This window comes from Vulpes lagopus, chromosome 20 (assembly GCF_018345385.1).
Source record: "Vulpes lagopus strain Blue_001 chromosome 20, ASM1834538v1, whole genome shotgun sequence".
NCBI lineage: Eukaryota > Metazoa > Chordata > Mammalia > Carnivora > Canidae > Vulpes > Vulpes lagopus.
Window position 1 is genome coordinate 4,643,332 of NC_054843.1, and position 27,414 is coordinate 4,670,745.

At 41.0% G+C, this 27,414-nt stretch overlaps 1 protein-coding gene across 1 annotated transcript in view; it reads left to right on the plus strand.

Annotated features, from left to right (window-relative positions):
- The window catches only part of LOC121479257 (Down syndrome cell adhesion molecule-like), a 234,397-nt gene that overhangs the window by 110,815 nt on the left and 96,168 nt on the right, over positions 1 to 27,414 (plus strand). The window contains exons 2-3 of the mRNA XM_041734722.1: positions 6,628 to 6,945; positions 27,041 to 27,187. Coding sequence (XP_041590656.1) covers positions 6,628 to 6,945; positions 27,041 to 27,187 — 465 coding nt within the window. The remainder of the gene's footprint in view (positions 1 to 6,627; positions 6,946 to 27,040; positions 27,188 to 27,414) is intronic.

The following is a 27,414-nucleotide window of genomic DNA, read 5'->3' on the forward strand; positions in this document are numbered from 1 at the left end:
TGGAATTTCCATTCAAAATGAATATACCCAATTTGCAAATCGAATGCTCTGTTTTGGTTCTCATGTCTTCTGATCACTCTGAAGCAGTTGACACTGTTGGAAACCATGGGTTGACTTCCCAAAATGCTATCCTTTTCTTTCTAAGGTATCACTCTCTGGGATTTGGGCTCCCAATTTCATAATTTCTTCTTAATCATCATGATGGATTTTTATTTTTCAATTTCTTTAAAATATTTAACTTAAGTATAGAATATATACATGAAAGTGTACGTATCATAGTGAATAGCTCAGTGAAATTTTCATTAGTTTAGCACATCAGTGTACCCAGTGCCCAGATCCAGGAAATGAACACAGCCAGAAGCCTGGATGCCCCTATGTCTTTTTATTCTCTATACCCGGACCAACCTGTGATTCTTAACATCAAAGTTTAGTGTTTTCCGTTTTTATGCTTGGTATAAATGGAATAATACATTATTTACTCTTGTGTCTATTTGCTTTGGTTCAACATTATAGCTGTGAGATTTATATTTTTTGTAATTATAGATTATTTATTCCTACTGTTATATAGTAATTCAGTGTACAAATGCATCATACTATTCACTATTGATGGATATTTGAGTTATTTCCAGTTTGGGGCTTTTACAAATAGCACTGCTATGAGTATTCCTGTATATATATATATATGAATATTCCTGTATATATATATATATATGAATATTCCTGTATATATATATGAATATTCCTGTATATATATATGAATATTCCTGTGTGTATATATATATATATATATATATATATACTTTTTTTTTTTTGGTGAGCGTATGCATACATTTCGGTTGGATAAATACCTTGCAGGTGAATTGTTGAGTCATAGGATATGCATATGTTCTGCTTTAGTAGATATCAGTGAGCAGTTTTACACACTGATTTTATCAGATTATACTCTCACCTGCAGCATCTGCGATTCCTTTTGCTCCTTATTCTTGACACTCAGTATATCCTATAATTTCAACTTTAATCATTCAGAAGGCAGTATAGTGGTAATTCCTTATGCTTTTTTTAATAAAGAATATTTTATCTATTTGCAAGAGAGCATGAGCACAAACTGGGTGGGGGGAGGCAGAGGCAGAGGGAGAGGGAGAAGTAGACTCCCCATTGAGCAGGGAGCCTGACATGGGGCTTGACCCCAGGACCCTGGGATCACGACATGAGCTGAAGGTAGATGCTTCACTGAGCCACCCAGGTGCCCTTCTTCATGCTTTTAATTTTACTTTTCTGATAACTAGTTACATTCAGTAGTTTTTCATTTGGGTAGTGGCTATTTGTAAAATGGCTTTTGTGAAGTGACTAAGTCTTTTGTACATTTTTTATCAGATTCTATTTTTCTTATTGATTTGTAGGAGTTAGTTATGGATTTTGTATGCCAGTCCTAGGTCAGATAGCCTTTGCTCACCTTTTATATATTAAGTATCCCTGAGGATCCATCTCTGTTTTTTTAACTCCAGCACAGTCAATGTACAGTATTATACTAATTTCAGATGTGCAATGTAGTGATATCACAATATGTTAGTTCTCATCGAGATAAGTGTACTCCACGGGATGCCTGAGTGGCTCAGTGGTTGAGCATCTGCCTTTGGCTCAGGTCATGATCCCGGGGTTCTGGGATCAGGTCCCATGTCAAGCTCCCCACAGGGAGCCTGCTTCTCCCTCTGCCTGTGTCTCTGCCTCTCTCTCTGTCTCTCATGAAGAAATAAATAAAATCTTTAAAAAAAGATAAGTATACTCTTAATCCACTTCACCTATTTCACCCAGTTCCCCCACCCCACCTCATTTCTGGCTTTTGTGTCTCCTGGTTCTTTACACTCTCCTTGGTACACCTCACCCAATGGCGGGCTCAGTTTCTCTGATTGTGGCATCTCTCTCTGGGATCTTAGACCCCTATACCCACCTGACTAGTGAGTGGTCCAAAGGCAGTGCCCCCCTAACCTGAATGAGTCTGATGTCATTGTTTGCTCTACCCAACTAGCTCTGCCTTATATGTTGTCTATTTTTGTTCACAGTGCAATGATGTGGCCAGGTGTGCAAACTATTGAATTTGACCATAATGACTTTTTCTTCTTCCTCCCGCTCATTCCCCCCAAGGCCCTGCCCACAAATTCTGGCAGGTTCACATCAGATGTGTTCATATAGTTTAGAATTCCCTCTCTCTTGATCCCACCAATGAGTAGGCAGGTCTTGGCTGCCCCCACAGCAGCCTAATCGGACTTCCTGCCTCTAGTGTCCACTCCTTGTAAACTGAGTTTTTACTTTCTAAGACTACAATTAGGGAAAGTGCTTGTTCTGCCTCAGAACTTTCAGATTCTCTATGATTTTTTTTTAGACAGCTATATCGAGGTATCAGTTACAGAGAATAAAATCCATGTGTACAATTCAGTAATTTTTCATAAGTTTACAGGTATGTGCGACTTTCACTGAGGTCAAGTTTAGACCATTTTCATCACCTCACAAAGGAACTCTGCATCCCTTAGCTACCATGCTCTCCCCCTCTCGCCCTCACCCACAGCTCTAAGGAAACCACTCCTCTCCATCCCTGTAGAGTTGTCTCTTCTGAATGTTTCATGGGAATGTCCTCATACAGTGTGTGGCCTTTTGTGATTGGCTTTTTAATTTAGCGTAATATTATCAAGGATCATCCACACCTGTCGCATGCATCAGTATTTCCTTTCTCATCGCTACTGAATACAATTCCACTGGATGGACACACCAGCTATTATTTATCTGTTCTTCAGTTGATGGACGCTGCAATTTTTCCTATGTTTGGCTATTGGAAATGATGCTCCTTTTAACACTTGAGGACAGGTCTTTGCATGGACAGATGTATTCATTTCTCTTGGCTATATACCCTCAGATGGGACTTCCTGTTGCCCACAGAAGTAAGCACATACTTTTTAGCATGAGATTGGATACCACTTATGACCCAGACTTTATAATAAGCATCTGAAATGGAAGCTTCCTGAGATCAGCCTCCGAGCTTTGGTTGGTAGGGTGTCCCCAGGCCTTAGCATAGCACCAGGTTGTTAGCAGGTGATGAGCACATATGTACAGCATAAGTGAATATAAAGACTCCCAGCCTCTCTCTCCCAAATTCTACATCACCATTGGTTCAGCCCTGAAGTTCCTGTTATCCTATATCTTCTCACTTCTCTCCCATCTGGGATGACTCAGTGTCCTAACATTTTTACGTCCTCTGCCTAAAATCTACTTTCCTCTTTTCTTCTGGACAGTTTGCCTCATCTTCCCCAGTTTGGGGTAGTAGCTCTCATTTCTGCTCCTGTATCATTTCGTGAATAATTCCTCCACAGTACTCAGCGAAGAATTAGCACCACCCTCTTTACTGACCAGGGCCCCCTCTAGACCAAACAATTCCTTGCGATCTGTACCCTGACTCACGTGAATTTGCATTCCTGGGCCCTTGCATGAAGCCTGGAACAGGACAGGTGCTCCATAAATACCACTGCAAGCAGGAGCATTTGTGTCATTGCTTCCTATAACATTTCTTTCATGTGTCTTCACCTCGCCAGATCTGGGTTTTAAGGAAAGCAACGTAGACTTATTTTTCTTTTTAGCGTAACATTCTTCTTTATGTTGTCACTGGAGCCCTGCTTATACCATCTGTTATAACGATATAAAGTTTGAAGAAATCTGCAGATGAAAGAACAATCCTCCAAAGCCCCTTCCTTCAGCGTCCTTAGTGTCCGTACCCCAGGATTTTATATGCCTTAATTTTGCAGCAAGATTATGCCAAATGTTTTGTTTAGCTTTCTGTTATTAAACTGCAGTTAGTTTCAGGGAAATTTCACACACACGTAATTCACAGCGAGATTGCCCATGCCCTTACTGGAGGGAGCAAATGTTGCTGTATTCAAAGTGCATGCAGCATGCCATAAAATGAAGTACTATTATTTAAGCAGATGGATGGCCCCTTAGATGGAAGAAACAGAAGCTGCTGGAATGTAGTTTGGGTTTTCTCTTGCCTGTGGCCATATGATGTGTATCTTAGAGAATGAGTTTATGTTACATTATTAAACCCGGTGGTGTGAACTAGAGAGACTAATGCAAAATACCTTTAAAAAATGTGAGGAGAAGTGACAGTAATCCCCTGTGGGTCACTTATCTCCTTAACTGCTAGGATTAAACATTTATCTTGCATTTTTCTCACAGTCATTTAAATAATTTCGCATTTATGTATGAAATATTTCTTACATACGTTCACGTTTTCAAAGACCTGCTATTCTTAACAAGGCTACTTTTATGAGACACGAGAATGAATTCAGATATGACTAAATTTTATTTAGTTCAAATTACCCAAATCCAGTTGACAGAAGAGTCATGTGGGGAGGGAACGAAAAGGAATCTGGGTGGAATTAATTAGCTCGAAGAGTGACAGTTACCTCACTCCTAACAATGTGTTTGGGGTGATGTCAGTTTCCTAGAAAGCTCAAATGTAAAATCACAGTGCCACTATCAGCATTTTTATTTGAGTTGAAAGCTGTAATGTTTAACTATTAACTGTGCTTCCGATCTGAGCCAATTTCTTAGTTGGCAATAATTTTCATATTCTGATTTATGGAGCATTGCTAAAGTCTTTAGTTATGGTTGGGAGAGAAAGCCATCAAACAGTTACTACTTGATGAACACCCCTGGCTGTCTTCTTTTTTAGTAAATCTATCGCTTTTACAAAGTGGATTTTTCCCCCTGCCATTTTTTGATACATGGCATTCCCTCTGTTTGTCTGTTCAGAGACAGTCAGCACTGGGCCCAGTGGGCAAGCTGGTGGGCCCTGCCCGGGAGAGAGAGGAAGGGAAAGTGGGTGGATGTTCAGGTGAGATGTCCAGGGGATGCTGAGTCTCATAGACACAGCTTCCCTGGGAATTAGTTGGCTTTATAGAGTAAAGGCAGCCATATAATGAGATTAAATCTTCATCAGAAAGACTGAATCCTGCGTCTGTGACCTCCTAGCCCTGAATCCTTGGTCAAGCGACAACCCTTCTGAATCTCCACATCTTCTTCTGCAGAGTGGAGGCTACACTCATCTGGCACAGATGCTATTCACAAGACTAGAATCACGCCTTGAGTATCGTAACACCGTCTGATACAGTACAGTACAGTACAGGTGCTCCATAACTCATATTCGCACCTCTGCTCAGTGAGATTAATTCCAAGTATCAAGGGCTTCTTTTCTCTCTTGTGAATATGTGCCGAGGTGTGCATTTGTTTCTGGGAAGTCATATATAAGCACAAACATCTGAGAAGTGGGTCTTTGTGGCATTTTAAAATCTTCCCGTTAATTTTTGAATTCTAGGAGTTGTTTCCTCTGTTCACGTAAATGACACTGTGTGACTGTTTGCTCCCGAGTGCAACATAAGCCCTAGTAAATGAATTAAAAAGCCAAATATGTGTAGACATTTTGTTTGTAGCAATGAACACAGAAACAATTTAAATAACTAAGACCAGGAAGATAGTTTAGAAAATCCTATTAGATAAAATGTACATCCACTATTTACTTGTAAGGACTGTATAAGAAGTATGGAATTTTTGTATATGAAATAACAGTAAGAGAATGAAGCGTAGCCTACCACAAGTGCATTATTTTATGTATACACATTATTACGCAGAGTAATCATGTAGGCACACCATGTAGGCCGATGGACCTGAAGAGGAAATATGAAAATCAAAATAGAAATTGTCACCGGCTGGTGGAATTGACTGATGCTTCGGTCAAAGTTCTTTATATTATTGCTGCACCTTTTCAATAAAAAAGAAAAGGGCATCGTTGATTGGACGCTATTTTTAGGAAACCAATTGTGCTTTTTAAAATGTTTTACCTGTAAATATAGATTTTAATTTTTAAAGAAGTGTGACTGATTTCATTCAAGAGTATCTCTCCACGTACCTCCCAACCAGAGCAATCTGGTCGGAGAGACTGGACCTCATCATTCATCCTTTTAGCTTCTGTTCATCCAGCACGTGTTGGGTGTTAGGCTGTGCCCTCTGGGGAAGAGCATGAACAAATGGTGACATCGTTCTCATGGGGCTCATGTTCTAGAGGTAGAGACCAGCAGTAGTGAATACAAAATCCATAGCATGAATCCCAGTAGCAGCCAGACAGTACTGTGGAGGCCGAGCAGGGTGTCAGGAACGGGCTGGTAAATGACCTATTAAAAGTCAACAATCCAGGGGCTCCTGGGTGGCTCAGAGGTTGAGCATCTGCCTTTGGCTCAGGTCATGATCCCGGGGTCCTGGGATTGAGTCCCACATTGGGCTCCCAACAGAGAGCCTCCTTCTCCCTCTGCCCGTGTGTCTGCCTCTCTGTGTCACTCGTGAATAAATAAATGAAAATATTTTTTAAAAAAGGTTCCAATCCAGGATAACCTATCAGCTTATGTACAAGGTATGGAGTGAGGACAGTAGCTCTTTAGTACCAGCCCCTCTGCCCATTTTGAAGTGTTTCATTTTAGCCAAGCCTGGCGATTGTTTCCCAGAACAACCCCCTGAGGCCAGGCTGACTTGAAGGCCAGGTTCGGAACATGCACCCGACTGACCGATTCTTGTGTTGTCTTTTTGTAGTTTTCAGTGAGGACCTTCACTCCAGCCTCTACTTTGTCAATGCATCTCTGCAAGAGGTAGTGTTCGCGAGCACCACGGGGACCCTGGTGCCCTGTCCCGCTGCAGGCGTCCCTCCTGTGTCTCTCAGATGGTACCTAGCGACGGGCGAGGAGATCTACGATGTCCCCGGGATCCGCCACGTCCACCCCAACGGCACTCTCCAAATTTTTCCCTTCCCTCCTTCAAGCTTTAGTACCTTAATCCATGATAATACTTATTATTGCACAGCTGAAAATCCTTCAGGGAAAATTAGAAGTCAGGATGTCCACATCAAGGCTGGTGAGTACGGTTCCTCTGTGTTTTCCTTCTGTGCTTGGGGAGGTGGTGGCGGTGGCGGTGGGGTGTGTGTGTGTGTGACGAACAGTAAGGTGCCATCAGCTGAGAAAACCTAAAGTGAAACTCTGTCCTCTGTTCATTCTGACACTGCCCGTGACTTCTTTAATATGATCAAGCATCCTTTGACTGAGTTTCCAAATGCTCTATGTCCCTGGAACTAAGACGTGAAATTCGTGATGGCAGTGGGGCAGGTGTAAAGTGTAACCCAAATTGTGTTGTACTTTGGCTGATGGATGCTCTGACTCAGACTCTCAGGGTCTCAAACCCAGTGTGTCTGCGTCCAGCTTCGACTCCCCATCTGCCCTCCCCATACCGGGGCCTAGAGGCCTAGAGGTGGGCAGTCGGGGAGTGGGGAGGACGGAGGGAGGACACACAGTTGTGAGTCCAGTAAAACCTGTCCTATAACTGCAACAGAACCAAATATCCTTGTATTCCCTGTGAAATTAAAAAAAAAAAAACAAAAACAAAAAGCAAAAAACAGATCCTTTTCCACGTTTTTGTTTTGTTTTGTATTCTTTTCTTTTCTTTTTTGACTGGGTCACATGTTGCCAGGATGTTGCCGGTGAATAAATCCTGAGTTGGTTGTGTCCCTTTTAACAATATATACCTTAAAAAATGACATTCTTATATGTCAACCTGGGAATACGGTCTGAGATTCACAGACATGGAAAAGGTGTACATAACAGAACATATCGTGTCACGTTATAGATTTAACAGAGGCCCCCAGAAACAGACTCACAGCGAGACTCTAGTTAGCAAGCAGTGTTTTAACGTTTTTTTACACTTCGCCTCACAAACACTACGGCACACCGACACGATGTAATGTCGGGGCAAAGAGAAGGTGACTTTGATTGTTGTCTTACGCACCAGGTAGCTGGGGGAGCTTTGTAATAATTTCCGCAGCAAGCAAGGAGGTGCTGCTGGAAGACTGCACTGCATGAGCAAATTATGAAATGTTTCTGAATTCCTGCATATGATCTCTTTGATGTAAGCAATCAAACATTAGACTACGGTTCCTTCTGCTAGCTAGTCGTCTTCCCGACTGTATTTTGATCTCCGTGACATGCTCGTGAATTCCAGCACCTGAGCAAGAAGCACGCTTAGGAGAGCAAGAAAAAGATTGCCTTTAATCAAGAGATATGAAGAGTCGGTACCCCAAATAATTAAAATAAAGCAAATGAAATTTGCACAGAGACCTCTACACCTGACAAACAGGAGGAGAGAGCGAGCACCTTTTACTTGGCAGGCGGAAGATGTTAATGATGCGTTATAGAAACATATTTGTAATCTACAAAGTGCCACTTATCGAAAAACCTGGAACTTCAGACAGCTCTGCTTGTACGTGTGAATCCGCTCTCTCTTTCCTGGGTTTCCTGTCAGATCAAGGAATTAAACGCTTCCTCCTGTTTTACCTGCCAGTTTTGAAACCTGTCCTGGAATTGATTACTTTGGCGCGCCGCTGAATGTGTTTTTAGGGGGGTGGAAATGGCATCACCTGGTCTGGCGGCCGTGCCCCCTCCACTCCCGCCTAAGTGCGTTCCTGGCATGGTGCTGGCATTCCCGACACCCGGGGCCTCCTGAGTACATGTCCAACAAACACGGGATTGCTGCATCAGCGTGAGCTTACAAGACGGACACTCACGTTTGCCCGCATGGAATCTCTTTTTCGCATTTAATTGGACTTCTTGTCGTGGAGATGTTTATGACTGCAACAATCTTTTAGAGTTTTTTATTGGATGCCTGAAAATCTGGCTTCACCATTTTTATGTAGATGCTACTATAGAACTGAATGGCTGTGCAGAAGGGCAGGTGTGCGTGTGGGGGGGTGTCCTGTCTACGCTACCCAGTGCCGGCTGTAGTGCAAGATCTGAGCAGAGTGACAACTGGCTCACAGGGTGGCACCTACACATCAGGTGTGCCTAAGTGTCTCCTTGTCCCTCTTGATTGGTGTTGGGGTTTTCCTGGAATAACCCATTAGGGGAAATGGCCTCAGAAGCTGTCCTTTGGCAGGACAGGACATTTTCATTCTTCACAGTTTTCAGCGACTTTGACTCAGGCCTGGGTGTCTGCAAAAGTGGGATTTTTCATCTGTCACGTCTTAGGAATTCGCAAAGCTAGGTCACCTTGCATGCACACACACATCAGCACTCAAATACCTTCTTCCACTTTTTGTTGCAAGGACTGGAATGCAGACAGACCACTTGAAGCAGTACCGTCCCTGGCCCCTAGCAAATAGTAATAAGCAGTATGACCTTGGCAAATAAAAAAAAAAAATCTAGTGATTGTTTCCTCTTTCATTTACTGTGATTAACAGAATCTGACTGGGACTTCTGCTCCTGGCCAGGATAGAATGGCAGGGGTCAAATTTACCCTTTTCTCTGAAATAATAACATGCAGACAAGACCGAGAGAGCCACAGTTGTCAAGACTGGCCACCGGGCAATAGAGGGAAGTGATCCTTGGGAAGCTGGAAGAAGCAGGTGAGCTCTTTGAGTACCCCTGTGCACTGCCTTGAGTTTCCAGATGGATGACACAAAACCTACACAAGATTTTTTATAGCAGCTTTATGCGTAATTGCCGACACTTGGAAGCAACAAAGAAGTCCTTCAGTATGCGAGTGGGTAATAACAAAGACACTCTCCTCGCCTAAGCTGGAGTCAAGCTGCATGTGAGCCCTCTTCTTGACTAGTCCTTGACCTTGAGCCTCTGTCCTCCCCCAGCCTAGTTTTAGGAAGACTCCTTCTCAGTCATCCCCTCCCTTTGACATTCAGCTACTCTGATATCTGATCAAGCTCCTCATCTTACTTTGATGTGTGAGTCAGTCTTGCCTTTAGCTTTTAGGTCTCCTTTGGGTAATCTATGAACTGATCCCCTCACTGCCTCTGCCATTTGGCTGGAAATCCCCACTTGTCCTTGCTCTATTTGGAGGTGAGAAAAATCTCTCTCCCTTATTGGAGTAGTCATGAGTCCTACTGCAATAGCCTTAAAGTCCTCCGTCACATTTTAACAAGCATCAGAATAATTTTTTCTTTAACAATAAACAAACTATGGCAAATCCATACAATGGAGCATCACTTAGCAAGGTAAAGAAACAAGCCATGCAGCCATGAAAAAGATAGGAGGAACCACAGATGCATATTACTAAGTGAAAGAAGCCAATCTGAAAAGGCTATGAAATATATGGTTCCAAGTATATGACGTTCTGGGAAGGGCAAAACTATAAAGACAGTGAAAAGATCAGTGATTTCCAGGGGCTGCCAGGCAGGAGAAGAGGGATGAGTAAGTAGATCAAGGACATTTTTAAGCAAGGAAACTTCTGGATGATACCTTAGTGGTGGATCCAGGACATTCTTCATAGAGCTGCACAGCACAGAAGGAAGCTTCATGTAAACTATGGGCTTTACTTAATAATAACATTATTATTATTATTATTAATACTGGTTCATGAATGTAACAAAAGTATAACATTAATGCAACCTGCTAATAATGAGAGAGACTAGAGAGACTGGCCTGGGTGGGTAAAGGCAGTGTATGGGAACACTCTGTATTTTCTGTACTTTGAAAATTTTCTGTAAACCTAAAACCACCCTAAAAAATAAAATCTATCCCAAAGAAAATTGGAAAAAAATATTTCACATAGTTTGATACACAAATAGAGTCCCCTAAAGGAATGGATGGTGAGAGAAATGAGCAAAACAAATACATAGTTGAAATACTGGTCAAATTCTTTCACATTTGATGGAAACTATAAACTTACAGATCCAAGGAGCTCTACAAACCCCAAGTACAAGATATCAGAAGAAAAATACACCAAAGTGTATGATAATCAGATTTCTCAGGACCAGTCTAAAGATAAAATGTTAAAAACAACCAGGAGGGAAAATACGTTAGTGGAACAAAAACAAGGATGACAACAGATTACCCTTCAGAATCAACGTAAAAGAACAGAGAAGCAGTATCTTTAAAGTACTGGAAGGAGGGTGCCTGGGTGGTTCAGTGGTTGAGCATCTGCTTTTGGCTCAGGGCATGATCCCGGGGTCCTGGGATCAAATCCCGCATAGGGCTCCCCTCAGGGAGCCTGCTTCTCCCTCTGCCTGTGACTCTCCTTCTCTCTCTCTGTCTCTCATGAGTAAATAAATAAAATGTTTTTTTAAAAAAAGTATTGAAAGGAAATATAGTTTGTAAATCTAGAAATCTAGATCTATATCTAGTAGAATATTTTTATTTCAAAATAAAGACTTTTTATTGGGCACACAAAAGCTGAAAGAATTTATCAGCAGCTGACCTGCACCAGTAGAAATCTTAAAGGAAATCCTCCAGTCAGAAGACAAATGACAGTGGGATCTCAGATCTACTTAGATCTACTTAGAGGGAAGAACAGTGAAAATAGGGGCAGCCCAGGTGGCTCAGGGTTTAGCACCGCCTTCAGCCCAGGGTATGATCCTGGAGACCCGGGATCAAGTCCCATGTCAGGCTTCCTGCATGGAGCCTGCTTCTCCCTCTGCCTGTGTCTCTGCCTCTCTCTCTCTGTTTCTCTCATGAATAAATAAATAAAATCTTAAAAGAAAAAAGATTCCTGATCCACAGAAATTATGAGATAATAAATGTGTGTTGTTTAAAAAAAAAAAGAACAGTGAAAAAAGTAACCAATGTGGGTAAATTAGATTTTTCTAAAAGTGAACTGATGTACAATATTCTATTACTTTCAGGTGTGCATCATACTGATTTAATATTTTTATATATTAAAAAAATTATCCTCCTGGTAAGTGTAGTTACCATCTGTCACCATAAAGCGTTATTATAACATTATTGCCTAATTCCCTATGCTATATGATGTAATGTACATCCCCATAACATATTTATTTTATGACTAAAAGTTTGTACCTCTGAATCCCCTTCACCTAGTTCTCCTCCCTGCTCTGGTAACCAACAGTTTGTCCTCTGTATCTCTGAGTCTACTCCTGTTTTATTTTTTTGCTCATTTGTTCTGTTTTTTTTTTTTTTTAGATTCTACATATGAGTGAAATCATATAGTGTTTGTCTTTCTTTGACTTATTTCACTTAGCATAACACCGTACAGGTCCATCCACAAATGGCAACATTTCATTTTCTTATATCTGAGTAATATTCTGTTTTACACACACACACACACACACACCATATATTCTTCATCCACTTATCTACGGACACTTAGGTTATTTCCATATCTTGGCTATTGTAAATATCACCACAGGACACATGGGGTGCACGTACCTCTTTGAATTGGTGTTTTTGTTTCTGTTTCAGATAAATACCCAGAAGTAGAAGTGCTGGATTCTAGGGTAGTTCTATTTTGAAGTTTTTGAGGAAGCTCCATACTGTTTTCCACTTTACATTCCCACCAACAGTGCACAAGGGCTCCCTTTTCTCTACATCCTCATCAGCATTTGTTATTTCTTGTCTTTTGGACAATAGGAAATCTGAGCAGTGTGAGGTGAAACCTCATTTCCCTGATGATCAATGTTATTAATGATTCTTTCATGTACCTGTTGGTCATCTGGATGTCTTTGGAAAAATGTATGTTCCAGTCCTTTGCCCACTCTATAACAGATTATGTTTTTGTGTTTGTTGTTATGGTTGTGATATTGAGTTGTGTGAGTTCTTTATATATTTTGAACATTAACCTTTTTAAGATGTTTGATTTGCAAATATCTTCTCGCATTCAGTGGGTTGCTTTTTCATTTCGTTAATGGTTTCTTTGTGTGAAAACCTCAATGGAGTTCCATTTATTTATTTTAGTTTTTTTCTTCCTTGTATGAAGAAGAAAAAAATACTACTAAGACAAATGTCAAAGAGCTTACTGCCTATGTTTTTTTTTTTTTTTCTAGGAGTACTGTCTATGTTTTCTTCTAGGAGCTTTATGGTTTCAGGTCATACATTTAAGGCTTTAACTCATTTTTAGTTGGACTAGTGTGTTGATACGCTGTAAGAAAGTGGTCCAATTTCATTCTTTTGCATGTGGCTGTCCAGTTTTTCCAGCTCCATTTATTGAAGAGACTGTCTTTCCCCCCATTGTATATTCTTGCCTTCTTTGTCATAGATTAATTGACCACATATGAATGAGTTTATTTCTGGTCTCCTTATTTTTTTTTCATTGATCTAGGTGTCTGTTTTTGTGTCAGTGCCATACTTTTTGGATTACTATAGCTTTGTAGTATAGTTTGAAATCAGGGAGCATGATAACCTCTGGCTTTGTCTTTCTCAAGATTGCTTTGGCGATTCATGGTCTTTTGTGGTTCCACAAAAAGTTTAGGGTTGTGTAAAAAATGTCATTAGTTCTGTGAAAAATGCCATTGGTATTTTGCTGGGTTCAGATCAAATCTCTACATTGCATTATATCATAATTTTTTGATATTTAAAATCTTTTAGAAGACAATTGACTATTTAAACAAAAGTAATTGTAATGTTTTGTGGGGTTTGCAATGTATGTATAAGTAAAGTGTATGACAATAATAGCATTAAGGCCTGGAGTAAAGATGTGAAGTTTAATATCATAAGGTTTGTCTTATATGTGAGCTTATATAATATTATCTAAATATAGATTATGATAAGTTACAGAGGTATGCTACAAAATGTAAAGCAATCACTACAGCAAAACAGAGTTATAGCTAATAAGCTTTATCATAAAGGAGAGAAAAAAATGGAATCATTAGGAAAATCCTCAATTCTAAACATAGAATAAAAAATAGGAAAAAGGAGAGAAAGAATAAATGGCAAAAGTAGAAATAAAAAACTCAAGATGATGGACTTAAACTTAACCATACCAATATTCACATTAAATATAAATGCTCCAATTATCTGATTTAAAAGACAGAAATTGCTAGATTAGTTTCAAATACTGCTTAAAAGAAATGTACTTTAAATATAAAGATACAGATATGGTAAAGGTAATAGGATGGGAAAATATGTACTATGCTCATCAAATCAAATAAATCTAATCAAAAAGTATTTAAAAATTGGAGTAACTACGTTAATATCAAAGTATATTTCAGAGCAAAGAATATTACTGGGGCTAAAGTTCATTTCATAATATAAAGGAATCATTTAATTCAGAAGATATGACTATTCCGAATGTTTAAGCCCTCAATAACAGCACTTCAAAATATGTGAAGTAAAAATGGTTAGAACTTCAAGGAGAAGCAGACAAATCAAAATTTATCATTAGAGATTTCAACACCCTTCTTTATTCATTAGCAGTGGGCAGAATTGACAAGGATAAAGACTATTTGAACAACACTATTATATATTTGATAATATCAACATTTAAATAGAGAACACTGAATCCAATAATAGCACAATACACATTATTTTCAAGGTCACACAGAAATTTACCAATATAAACCATATTATATGAATGAAGAGAGTCTCGGATGAGTTTTTCAAAAATAAAATTATATAAAATATGTTCTTTACCTGTTCTTTACCTTAATTATATAAAATATATTCTTTACCTGCTTTATAAAATAGCAATCACCAACTCCAGGAAATCCCCAAATATTAGGATACAAAATAACACACTTCTAAATAATCTGTGCAAAGAAAAATCAGAAGGAAAATTAGAAGTTATTTTGAATGGAATGAAAATGAAAACAGAATATCTAAGAAAGAATTTTGGGGGATGGCACTAAAACAGTGCTTGGGGAGACATTTATAGTTTTAAAAACCCTGATTAGAAATAAAAAAAAATGGTCTGAAATACTGGTCTCAGCTTCCATCTTAAACCTAGGAAATAAAAACAAATGAAAACCAATATAGACAGAAAGGAAAGAATAAAATTCAGAGCCCAAATCAGTGAATTATCAAACATATAAAGTTTGTGAAACCAAAACTTAGTTTTCTGGGAAAAAAAACAACAAGTTGAGAAACTTCTGGCCCAGCTATAAAGGAAAATAAAGCAGACAAATGACCAGTGTCAAGAATGAGAAAGATTATATCAATACATATTCTACAGATATTAAGATTATAATAAACTATTAAGGACAGGTGTATGTCAATAAGTTCAGCAACTTAGATGAAATGAGAAACTCCTTGAAAGACATAAAATACCAAAACTTTTTCAAGAAGAAATAAAGTGAAAAGCCCTGTATCTTTTAAAGAATTCAAATTTATAATAAAAAATTTTTCTACAATGATATTCTAAGCTCAAATGGATTTACTATTGAATTCTACCAAACACAGGGAGGAAATAATAAAAATTCTATACAAACTCAGAAAACTGACAAGGAGAAAATACTTCTGAAATCATTTTATGAGATCAGTGCTACCCTGCTAATAAAACAGCATAAAGGCATTACAAGAGGAAAATAAAAGCATAAATATCTCTCACGAGTATAGATGTAAAAAAATCTAAACAAAATTTTAGCAAAGTGAATTCAACAACAAAGAAAAAGGATGTGTATCCTGATTATGTAAGCCTTACCTCCAGAATGTAAGGTTAGTTTCACATTTGAAAATTAATCCAGGTAATTTACCCTATTAACATAGTTAAAAAAAAACTCATGCCATCATTTCAATCAATACAAAAGCATTGACAAAATACAGCATTCACTTATAAAAATTCTCAGAAAATTGGGAGTAGAGGTGAACTTCCTCATGGTAATAAAAAGCACTTATAGGAATCCTACTATAGCTAACATCTTAATGATGAAAGATTGCTTTTCCTCTAAAGATGAAGAATACAAGGATGTGTGCTGTGTGCTTTCACCACTTTTCAACATTGTACTGGAGGTGGTGGCCACTGCAATATGGCAAGAACAAGAAGTAAAAGGCATTGTGATTGCAAAGAAACAAGTTCACCTATCTTTATTTGTAGATGACAATCATATATATGTTAGAAAATCTGATGGAATCTACAAAAAAAGCTACTGGAATAAGTGTGTTTATGAAAACAGCAGTATGTAAGATCAACACACACACAACTGGTCGATAATTTTTAAAATGCTATTTAAAATAGCATCAAAAATAAATACTTATGTGTATATTTGACCTCAAATGTGAAAAAACCTTTACATTGAAAATTGTAAAGCATTGCTAAGAGAAATTAAAGAAGAGGTAAGTAAAAGGAGAAAAAAAATATTGTTTTCATGATGTGGAGGATTCAGTATTATTAAGATGTTAGTTCTCCCTCAAATGGTCTACAGATTCAACACAATCTAAATGAAAACCCCAGCAGCCTTTAAAAACAAACAAACAAACAAACAAACAAACAGAAACTGATGAGTTTATTCTAAAATTTAGGTAGAAATACAAGGGACCTAGACTAGCCAAAAGAACCCTGAAAAGAGAATAGTAATTTAAGAAGGCTAACACTACTTGACTTTTAAGACTTATTATAAACCTAAATAATATAAAAGAGTCCAGAAATTGACCAGTACATGACACCTTAAATCTGACAAAAGTGCAAATCAGTTCAGTGAAAGAAGAATAGTTTCAACAAATGATGCTGGAAAAACCGTATATCCATTTGCAAAATAAATAAATAAATAAATATTGTGAGTTTCAATCCATACTTTGCATCAAATACAAAACCTGACATGGATCGTAGATCCAAATATAAACCTATCAACTTTTTGAAGAAAATGGGAGAAAAATCCTTGCCATATTGTGTTATATAAAACTTTCTTAGATAGGACACCCAAAGCACTATCCATAAAAGAACAAATTGCTATTTTGGATTTTATCAAAATGTAAAACTTTTGCTCCTCTAAAATCATTGCTAGGAGAATAAAAAGGTAGGTCACAGCCTAGCAGGAAATACTTCCAAAACATATATCTGTTAAAGGGCCTTTATCCAGAAATACAATGAAATCTAAAAACTCCATCATATGAAAACAAACGACCTATTTAAAAATGAGTTAAAGGTTCTGGAGAGACACGGCAACAGAGTCAATATGCAATGGCTAGTAGGCTCATGAAAAGATGTTTAACATCATCAACCTTCAAGGAAATGCAGATTACAACTGCGGTGAGGTAGATATCTCTACAAATCTAAAAGTAAACACAATGGCCGGACCAAGTGTTAGTGAGGAGATGCATTGACTGGGACCGTCATGCACTTCTGGTGATCATGTAAGATGGTACAGCCTCTTTGGAAAATATTTTGCCATTTTCTTTAAAAGATGAATATTAAAACCTGCCATATATTCCAATCGTTTCAGTCTTAGATATTTAACCAAAGCACATGCCCATACAAAGACTCTTACAGGGATGTTCATAGCAGCTTTATTTGTAATAGCCAGAAATGGGTCAAAGTCAATCAACAGATGAACGAGTAAACAAACTGTGGTTTATCCATAAAATTGAATGTAAAGGAATTGATTACAGAGCCTCCCACGCTCCTTATGCACTGGGGATGTGTTCTAAGGTGCCCAGTGCATGCCTGAAACCATGGATAGTAACAAGGTCTATATATACCATGTGTTTTCCTATACAGTTTAATGTATAGATTAGGCACAGTCAGACATTAGCAACAACAATCCTAACATCGGCCAATTAAAACAATGTGCTATAATAAAAGTTATGTGAGTGTGCTCTGTCTCAAGATATCTTATTGTGCTGGACTCACCCTTCTTGTGATGATGTGAGATGTTAAAATGCCTCTGTGATGAGACGAAGTGAGATGAATGATATACACATTGTGATGTGGCGTGAGACTACCATTGCGCTTCTGATGATATGTCAGAAACAGGATCATGTGCTTCCAGACTGGGGGTTGACCACAGGTAACTGAAACCACGAAAAGGAAAGATAAGGAGGGAGTACTGTATTGATAAATACAGTAGGAGGGAGAAGTCTCAAAATAACTATACTTAGTGAAAAAAGCCAGATAAAAATGTTTGTACTGTGTGATTCCATTTACATAAGACTAAAATGTGTGAATTAATCTGTAATTATGGAAAGGGCATCAGCAGTTGCCTGTGAAAGGGGGTGGAAAGGACAGCTCACAAAGGACAAGTTCACTTTTTAGGTGGTGGGTCTGGTCATTATCTTGATTGTGGCGGTGACCTCATGGGTGTGCACATATGTCAGAACTTACCAGTAAACACGTTCTAGTGTATGTCAATTGTATCTTGATAAAGTTGTTTTAAGAAAAAGCAAGTAATAATACTTGGCTGAGTATTTACTTAAGAGTTGTCTTGATGTTCATAGAGTAATAGTAGCTATTAGTAGCTGTGTGTCTCTATGCCTCTCTGCCCAGTGCACAATCAGCCCCCGAGCTGTCTCTTGCATACATATCACACAAAATAGTTGGGAACCTCTGGTCATAGGTGATCCTACTGAGGAAGAGCAGCTAACCAGGCCACTCCATTGGTTTCTCTGCTTTCTGTTTTTTGTTTTTTCTTTTAAGATTTTATTTATTCATGAGAGACACAGAGAGGCAGAGACATAGGCAGAGGGAGAAGCAGGCTCCATCCCGGGAGCCCAACGCAGGACTTGATCCCGGGTCTCCAGGATCATGCCCTGGGCCAAAGGTGGCACTAAACCGCTGAGCCACCTGGGCTGCCCCTGCTTTCTGGTTTTGAAATGGAAATCTTGAGAGAGCGTCTATCTATTCTCTGGATGCTTGGGAACTGTGTGGGTTGAGCACATGGACCAGAAACACAGAGGAAGCCTGCCCACGGAAAAAGAGAAGGGTGAAGTCAGAATCAAAGAGAAAGAGGTTGTGGGGCCCTTCCCAGGGCCCAATTGTGGTTGCAAAGCAATCGTGTCTTCAGAGATGGTCCACTTTCAGCTTCAGGTAGCTCAGATCAGCTCCTCTTGCCAGCAATCAGAGAGACTCTGAATAAAGCAGTTATGGGCTGGACATTGTGCCAAGTACTTTAAGGTGTTCTCTGTTTCGATCTGCACAACCATGCGAGATAGATCTTATTTTCATTTTCAGACGAAGGAAGGGAGGTTGCTGTGAGCCTCTTGTTGCCTGTTCATAGGAGTTGTGGTTGGAAGCCTGTTTAGCTAAAAGGTGCTGGTTCAGTGCCTCATAGTCTCTTGGATATTCCCTGCTCATGTGACCCTCAGCTTTCTCCCTCTTCCCCCTCCATGTCTAGGTTCTCCTGTGTTTTGGGCCAGCTCAAGTGCTTCTTTCCCCACCAGCTACTCACCACTCACCAGGCTCACTGGTTCTGTATTTCCCTAGATTCTTTTTTTTAAATATTTTATTTATTTATTAAAATGAGAGAGAGTGAGCATAAGCAGAGGGCAGGGAGAGGAGAATCAGGTTTCCCACTAAGTAGGGAGTCCAATGCGGGGCTCAATCCCAGGACCCTGAGATCATGGCCTGAGCTGAAGGCAGACATTCAACCGATTGAGCCACCCAATGTGCCCCCTTCCATAGATTTTTATTACCTGTGGTGACTCTCACCTGTGCCCATCAATCTTTGATTGTTTTCTTCTAGTTGTTCTGCTGTCTGAATTTTCTTGCTTTAGCTCATCATTCCGTAAGTCTAAGGATCTCCATAGTCCCTGAGATAGTGCTTGACATGAGGATGTGTTCAAGATGTAATTAATTCTTTGAGGCACATCTCAATTGATTAAGCAATCTGCTACAAAATATAATGGAACAAAACCCAACTTCTACAAACCTAATGTGCCTTGAGGTCACCCAGTGCCTCAGATTACCATTTCCTAAACAGGAAAAACAAGCGTCAACACTCTTCCCAGCCCTAAGTCCTCTGATGTTCCGGAGAAATCCAGCACATGAGCATTTGCTTATGTTTTATCACTTCAGATGTAAGAATCAAAGGGGTGGGAACAATCCAAATCCAACCCATCAGGAGAGGGGGCCACCCAGATCCTCATCCCCTGCGGTGCCCAATTCTTCAGACTTTCCCCTGACTTCTGTCCATCATCTGATTGCTGCATGGACAGAGTTTGAATCAGGACCGACCTCACAGGATGGGAGCCATGACATAAGGCCCAGCGTCAAGAAGGTCCCAGAGTTCAGACTGCATGCTCCCCTGTTGCCATCTTGAAACATTATAATGCTTTTATCTTTCCATTTGTGTTTCATAAGTGAAGTCCAGTGGGACAATGGAACATGCTCTGGGCATTTGGTACCTCAGCTCTTGCAGGGTCCTGCCTCATGCCATCTCCCTCAGAGGGTTCTCGGTGGTCCTCTCTAGTTTCTGAATGCCCAGAGCTCCACTTAGCTTCCACCTCCCTAACCCCAGTATGACCACTGCTGCCTCTCCCATCCCGGGTGCTCTGGCCCTGCCTGGCCTCTCTTCCCTGCCCCTGTTCAGCAACCACAGGGCTGGGGCAGGAGTGTGGGCATGAGTGGGTGCACACACACTCTGACACGGGGCATGGCAGAAGCAACCCCTCCCCCAAGGGAGCTGTAATTGGAGGCTGTAGTTCCTTAGAGGTCACCTGTGCCCCGTGGGAGGGGTAAAGGGGAAAGGAGATTGCCTTCCCCATTCCCAGCTGGAGCATGATGCATGAGCCCAGACACTGGCAGGAGCCACCACCTGTAGCTGGTGGGCTGTGCGTGCCCAGTGGAGTGTGGTCCAGAGTGCCTGTGAGGGCCTGCACCTGTTCTGTGATTGCCCTGTGTCCCAGTGACTGTGACAGTGAGCAAAAAATGAAAAATGTTATGACAGGTTGAGAGAAAGACCACAGAAGAAAAAACATTTTTATTATCTTCATGGCACTCCCCCCTCCTTTGTAAATAAGAGGTCCTGGATTTTCACTTTGCTCCGAGCCGCATGAGTTATGTGCTTGGCCTCTCTCTGTTAAATTCATTTTCATAGTAGAATATGAAATGAGATTATTCCTTATTTACTACTATTTAACATGTTCAAGGGTCTTTCCATTTGGAAGGATGAAGTCTACGAGAGGGGTGGGCTCTGCAAACACACAGCAGCGTGATCCCCACTCAGTCTACGCACCTGACTTCCCCCCAAAGCCACATCCCTGTGGATTCTCACTTCTGATCCTCTTAACCATACTCGATCTTACGGAAAGGTTTCAAAGCTTGTAAATTTGACTAAGGAGGACGAAGTTGACTGTCATGGCCACTGTTGGCAGCTCCTTGAGTCAGATCCCCTGGCTGTGCAGGCTGGTTGCTAAGAACCCGCACAGATAGCCTTCAGCGGATCATTGCACACACACACACACACACACACACACACACACACACACACAGTGGGAAGTCCCTGGGACCAGCCCCAAGCCAGGGCCAGAATGCCCTAAGGATAAAGTTCCAGCTCCAGGCAAGGAGTGAGAGGAGCTCTGAGGTGTGACTCTTATTCACAGCTCCCCTTGGGATCAGTGGAGGCTGGGACTGCCCTGAAATCGCACCCTGGCTTTGCCGCTGGCCCTGCCCTGCAAGGCTTCCCCAGCCTCTCCCTCCTTGGTCCTCATGGGATCCCTGGTTCTCCTAGGATCAAGTCTTCAATCAGTCACTCTCACCCAGTTCCTCGGCTCCAGCCTGCTTCTAGGGAGAGCCCAGCTTAGGACACACGGTGCAAGGCTCACACCTCCTGTAATGCAAATGCCAATCGCATTTAAAATAACATTTAGTTTTTGCCTGCATCTTAGGTTTGTAGCTCGGTCTCTGTTCCCCTGAGTAGTGGTAGTAGGGGCTAGAGGTCCCCAGGTATCTTAGGGAAGCTCACCGTGATCCTGGGAGACTTGTACTGTGAGAGGTATATTCCCATAGAGAGCAGTGTTGGCTTCTCCAGTTAGGGTGGTGGGGGGCTCAGGAGGAAACATTTTCATTGATGGGGTGGAGATCGGTAACGAAAACCCAAGTTGCTTTTTAAAACAATCGACGATGATTATGTTCTACAACAGGGTTAGAAGTACTTGCAACAGGGAAGCTCTGTGATTTTTATTCATTCATTCTCTAAACATTCATTGAGCACCTACTGTGTGCCAAGCATTGTTAGAAAGTCCCATGGTCATTTCTTTTTTTAAAGGCTCCATGTATGGTCAATCTTTGTCGAAAGAAGAGGCTAATAAGGGAGTGGAGCATTTCTTTCCACGTCCCATTCTTTCTGCACTGAGTGGAGTGTGGTCCACCCAGGTTATGTTCCTGCTTCTAGAATGTTCTGGGCGCTTTGGGGCTGACTTGGGGCCTAGAGGAAGCAAAAGTCATAGAGATTTTATACTGAGGGCTGCAGTGCTGAAGGGGAGAGGGTGCCCCATGGTATATGTGTGACAGGCCAGGCCTGAGGAGTTCTGAGGGTGCAGACTTTGGGTGCAAACAGGGGAAATCCCCTAGTGGGTCCCTCTATGTGGCTCCAGAGACCAGGCCTGGCACATGACTGCATGCCCGCTGGGAGAGCACTTCCTCTGCTTCTTATGGGCATCTTCTCTTGTCCCTGCTCTTCCCTGGCCGGGACAGAGAAAGAGGCTCCCTGCTGTTGGTTTCCATTAGAAATTCCTTGACCTGAGCCATTTGTGTGTGAAGTGGAGTTCACTGGAAGTTTGGGGACATGAAGTGACTTTATAGTTTACAGCCAGCATCGCACAAACACACAGACTTACATTAGTCTCCTGCACCTGCTCTACTGACCCTATCCTTGTGCTAACAGACCCTTTGGCCCTGGGCTGCCTTGTCCAATCCCTTCATCTTCTGTTCTTGACCCCTTCCTCTCGTCTGTCTTCTTCCCTCCACCACACTCAAATTCTCATTTATTAATGAATTTGGTTACTTTTACCTCTTTGTTGTGCCTTTCTGACCTATGACTGTGGACCCCTACTCTCCCCAGTGTTACAGATCAGGGAATTTCCCGTACAAAGGTTCCTGCTCCTGTGTATGATGATTATGTTTCTGAGGCCAGGCTCTTGGGCATCCAGAACCTTTGCCCCGGGGACTTTTTGACAAGTGATGTGGAATTGCCACCTGGCACGTTGCATTGGACCGCTATGGCATGCAGGGATGGGGGTCTCAGAAGAGTCCCAAACTTCTGAAAATCTCTCTGGTTGGAGACAGGAATGAAAAAAATTCTCCAAGTTGAGAAAATATTAAATACTGACGTTAAAAGTGGGGGGCTTGGGGAGCAATACTCTGAATAAAATGACATACTCTAATACTAAAATACTCAGCATATCATAGAACTAGCGCCGATCTTTTTTTTTTAAGATTTTATTTATTCATGAGAGACACACACACACACACACACACACACAGAGAGAGAGAGAGAGAGAGAGAGAGAGGCAGAGATATAAGCAGAGAGAGAAGCAGGCTCCCTGCAGGGAACCTGATGTGGGACTCGATCCCAGGACCCCAGGATCAGGACCTGAGCTGAAGGCAGTCACTCAACCGCTGAGCCACCCAGGCATCCCACTACTGCCAATCTCAATAATGCTTCTTCTAGAGCGTTCAACACTGCCTATTAAGAGATTTCCCTTTAGAAATTCATTCCCATTTTTTGTTGGTATGCCAATTTCATGAAGAAGTAGTCCCATAGCCAGTTTTCTTGACACATATTGGTCCAGTAAATGACTGGAACATTAAGACAGCTGAATAGATGATGAGAGAGGTTGTGTCTGCAGCTCTCTTAGAAAACCAGAGATTTCTAAAACTCAGACTCTGAGAATCTTCCTGTCCCAACTGCCTCACTTTAAGTTTGAGGAAAATAAAGCTCGGGAGAAATGAGGCATGCACCCATACTTAATGAGTTGGGGTGAGGGAAATAGTTGCTTCCAAGAGTCCAACTGTCAAAAAAAAATTACCTATGCAGAGTTGCTTTAATTGTCACATAGTTTTTAAGAATTCCCGGGAGAGGTTGCCTCTCTTGTTTTTTTTTTTTTTTTTAAGATTTTATTTTATTTTTTTTTTTTTAATTAACTTTTATTGGTGTTTAATTTACCAACATACAGAAAAACACCCAGTGCTCATCCCGTCAAGTGTCCACCTCAGTGCCCGTCACCCATTCCCCTCCAACACCCGCCCTCCTCCCCTTCCACCACCCCTAGTTCGTTTCCCCGAGTTAGGAGTCTTTATGTTCTGTCTCCCTTCCTGATATTTCCCAACATTTCTTTTCCCTTCCTTTATATTCCCATTCACTATTATTCATATTCCCCAAATGAATGAGAACATACACTGTTTGTCCTTCTCCGATTGACTTATTTCACTCAGCATAATACCCTCCAGTTCCATCCACGTTGAAGCAAATGGTGGGTATTTGTCGTTTCTAATTGCTGAGTAATATTCCATTGTATACATAAACCACATCTTCTTTATCCATTCATCTTTCGATGGACACCGAGGCTCCTTCCACAGTTTGGCTATTGTGGCCATTGCTGATAGAAACATCGGGGTGCAGGTGTCCCGACGTTTCATTGCATCTGAATCTTTGGGGTAAATCCCCAACAGTGCAATTGCTGGGTCGTAGGGCAGGTCTATTTTTAACTCTTTGAGGAACCTCCACACAGTTTTCCAGAGTGGCTGCACCAGTTCACATTCCCACCAACAGTGTAAGAGGGTTCCCTTTTCTCCGCATCCTCTCCAACATTTGTTGTTTCCTGCCTTGTTAATTTTCCCCATTCTCACTGGTGTGAGGTGGTATCTCATTGTGGTTTTGATTTGTATTTCCCTGATGGCAAGTGATGCAGAGCATTTTCTCATGTGCATGTTGGCCATGTCCATGTCTTCCTCTGTGAGATTTCTCTTCATGTCTTTTGCCCATTTCATGATTGGATTGTTTGTTTCTTTGGTGATGAGTTTAATAAGTTCTTTATAGATTTTGGAAACTAGCCCTTTATCTGATATGTCATTTGCAAATATCTTCTCCCATTCTGTAGGTTGTCTTTTAGTTTTGTTGACTGTATCCTTTGCTGTGCAAAAGCTTCTTATCTTGATGAAGTCCCAATAGTTCATTTTTGCTTTTGTTTCTTTTGCCTTCGTGGATGTATCTTGCAAGAAGTTACTGTGGCCAAGTTCAAAAAGGGTGTTGCCTGTGTTCTCCTCTAGGATTTTGATGGAATCTTGTCTCACATTTAGATCTCTCATCCATTTTGAGTTTATCTTTGTGTATGGTGAAAGAGAGTGGTCCAGTTTCATTCTTCTGCATGTGGATGTCCAATTTTCCCAGCACCATTTATTGAAGAGACTGTCTTTCTTCCAATGGATAGTCTTTCCTCCTTTATCGAATATTAGATGGCCGTACATTTCAGGGTCCATTTCTGGGTTCTCTATTCTGTTCCATTGATCTATGTGTCTGTTTTTGTGCCAGTACCACACTGTCTTGATGACCACAGCTTTGTAATACAACCTGAAATCTGGCATTGTGATGCCCCCAGCTAAGGTTTTCTTTTTTAAAATTCCCCTGGCTATTCGGGGTCTTTTCTGATTCCACACAAATCTTAAAATAATTTGTTCTAACTCTCTGAAGAAAGTCCATGGTATTTTGATAGGGATTGCATTAAACGTATAAATTGCCCTGGGTAACATTGACATTTTTACAATATTAATTCTGCCAATCCATGAGCATGGAATATTTTTCCATCTCTTTGTGTCTTCCTCAATTTCTTTCAGAAGTGTTCTATAGTTTTTAGGGTATAGATCTTTTACCTCTTTGGTTAGGTTTATTCCTAGGTATCTTATGCTTTTGGGTGCAATTGTAAATGGGATTGACTCCTTAATTTCTCTTTCTTCAGTCTCATTGTTAGTGTATAGAAATGCCATTGATTTCTGGGCATTGATTTTGTATCCTGCCACGCTACCAAATTGCTGTATGAGTTCTAGCAATCTTGGGGTGGAGGCTTTTGGGTTTTCTATGTAGAGTATCATGTCATCGGCGAAGAGGGAGAGTTTGACTTCTTCTTTGCCAATTTGAATGCCTTTAATGTCTTTTTGTTGTCTGATTGCTGAGGCTAGGACTTCCAGAACTATGTTGAACAGCAGTGGTGAGAGTGGACATCCCTGTCTTGTTCCTGATCTTAGGGGAAAGGCTCCCAGTGCTTCCCCATTGAGAATGATATTTGCTGTGGGCTTTTCGTAGATGGCTTTTAAGATGTCGAGGAAAGTTCCCTCTATCCCAACACTCTGAAGGGTTTTGATCAGGAATGGATGCTGTATTTTGTCAAATGCTTTCTCTGCATCTAATGAGAGTATCATATGGTTCTTGGTTTTTCTCTTGCTGATATGATGAATCACATTGATGGTTTTACGAGTGTTGAACCAGCCTTGTGTCCCGGGGATAAATCCTACTTGGTCATGGTGAATAATTTTCTTAATGTGTTGTTGGATCCTATTGGCTAGTATCTTGTTGAGAATTTTTGCATCCATGTTCATCAGGGATATTGGTCTGTAATTCTCCTTTTTGGTGGGGTCTTTGTCTGGTTTCGGAATTAAGGTGATGCTGGCCTCATAGAACGAATTTGGAAGTACTCCATCTCTTTCTATAAGATTTTATTTATTTCTTCATGAGAGACACAGAGAGAGAGAGGCAGAGACACAGGCAGAGAAAGAAGCAGGCTCCATGCTGGGAGCCCAATGCAGGACTTGATCCCAGGACTCCAGGATCACGCTCTGGGCCGAAGGCAGGCGATCAACAGCTGAGCCACCCAGGCATCCCAACCTCTCTTGATTTTTTGAATTCTTTTTCTTTATAGTCCAAATATTCTTCCTTTGTCCTCAGAGGACAGGGGGAGCAGTGTCCCATATGATCAGAACTTCATTAAGAAGCTCCTACTTTCCACTGCCAGGTGCATTTAGGGAGCAGAGGAGCCGTTTTTAGGCATGCTCTTGCCCTTTAGAAAACAGTGTGACAGGCACTGAGGAGGGCACTTGACGGGATGAGCACTGGGTGTTATACTATATGTTGGCAAATCGAATTTCAACTAAAAAAGAAAGAGAATGGTGTAGTTTGTGAATGGGATGAAAATTTTTAAGACACGAACTGCAGGTTTCTTCAATCCCTCCCCCCCCCCCGCAATAACTGTGTTCAGTGCAATTACTCTATGTGAGCTACAATGCATGTATTTGAATGAGGTTCTCCCAAAATGAGCTCCCGCCAAGGTGTCTTACCAAGGGTCCTCTCCTTGCCTTCCAGTTTTACGGGAGCCCTATACAGTCCGTGTGGAGGACCAGAAAACCATGAGAGGCAATGTTGCGGTCTTCAAGTGCATTATCCCCTCCTCGGTGGAGGCGTACGTCACCGTCGTCTCCTGGGAGAAAGACACCGTGTCACTCATCTCAGGTAAGTGGGGCGTGTCCGGGATGCAGAGTGCGGGGCTGACCTTCTTAGAGGCTGTTTCAGGTATTGAACTGGGTCTCTAGCTATGTGTCCATCCTAACTGTGAATCAGCGTATGGACGGTTGGCGGCTGTCTGATGATTGTGTGCCATCAGTGCTTTATATTGGTTTTGTAGCATGAGTCAGATATTCTCCAGTGAATTGACTGATGGGTGGAAATTAGTTACTGTA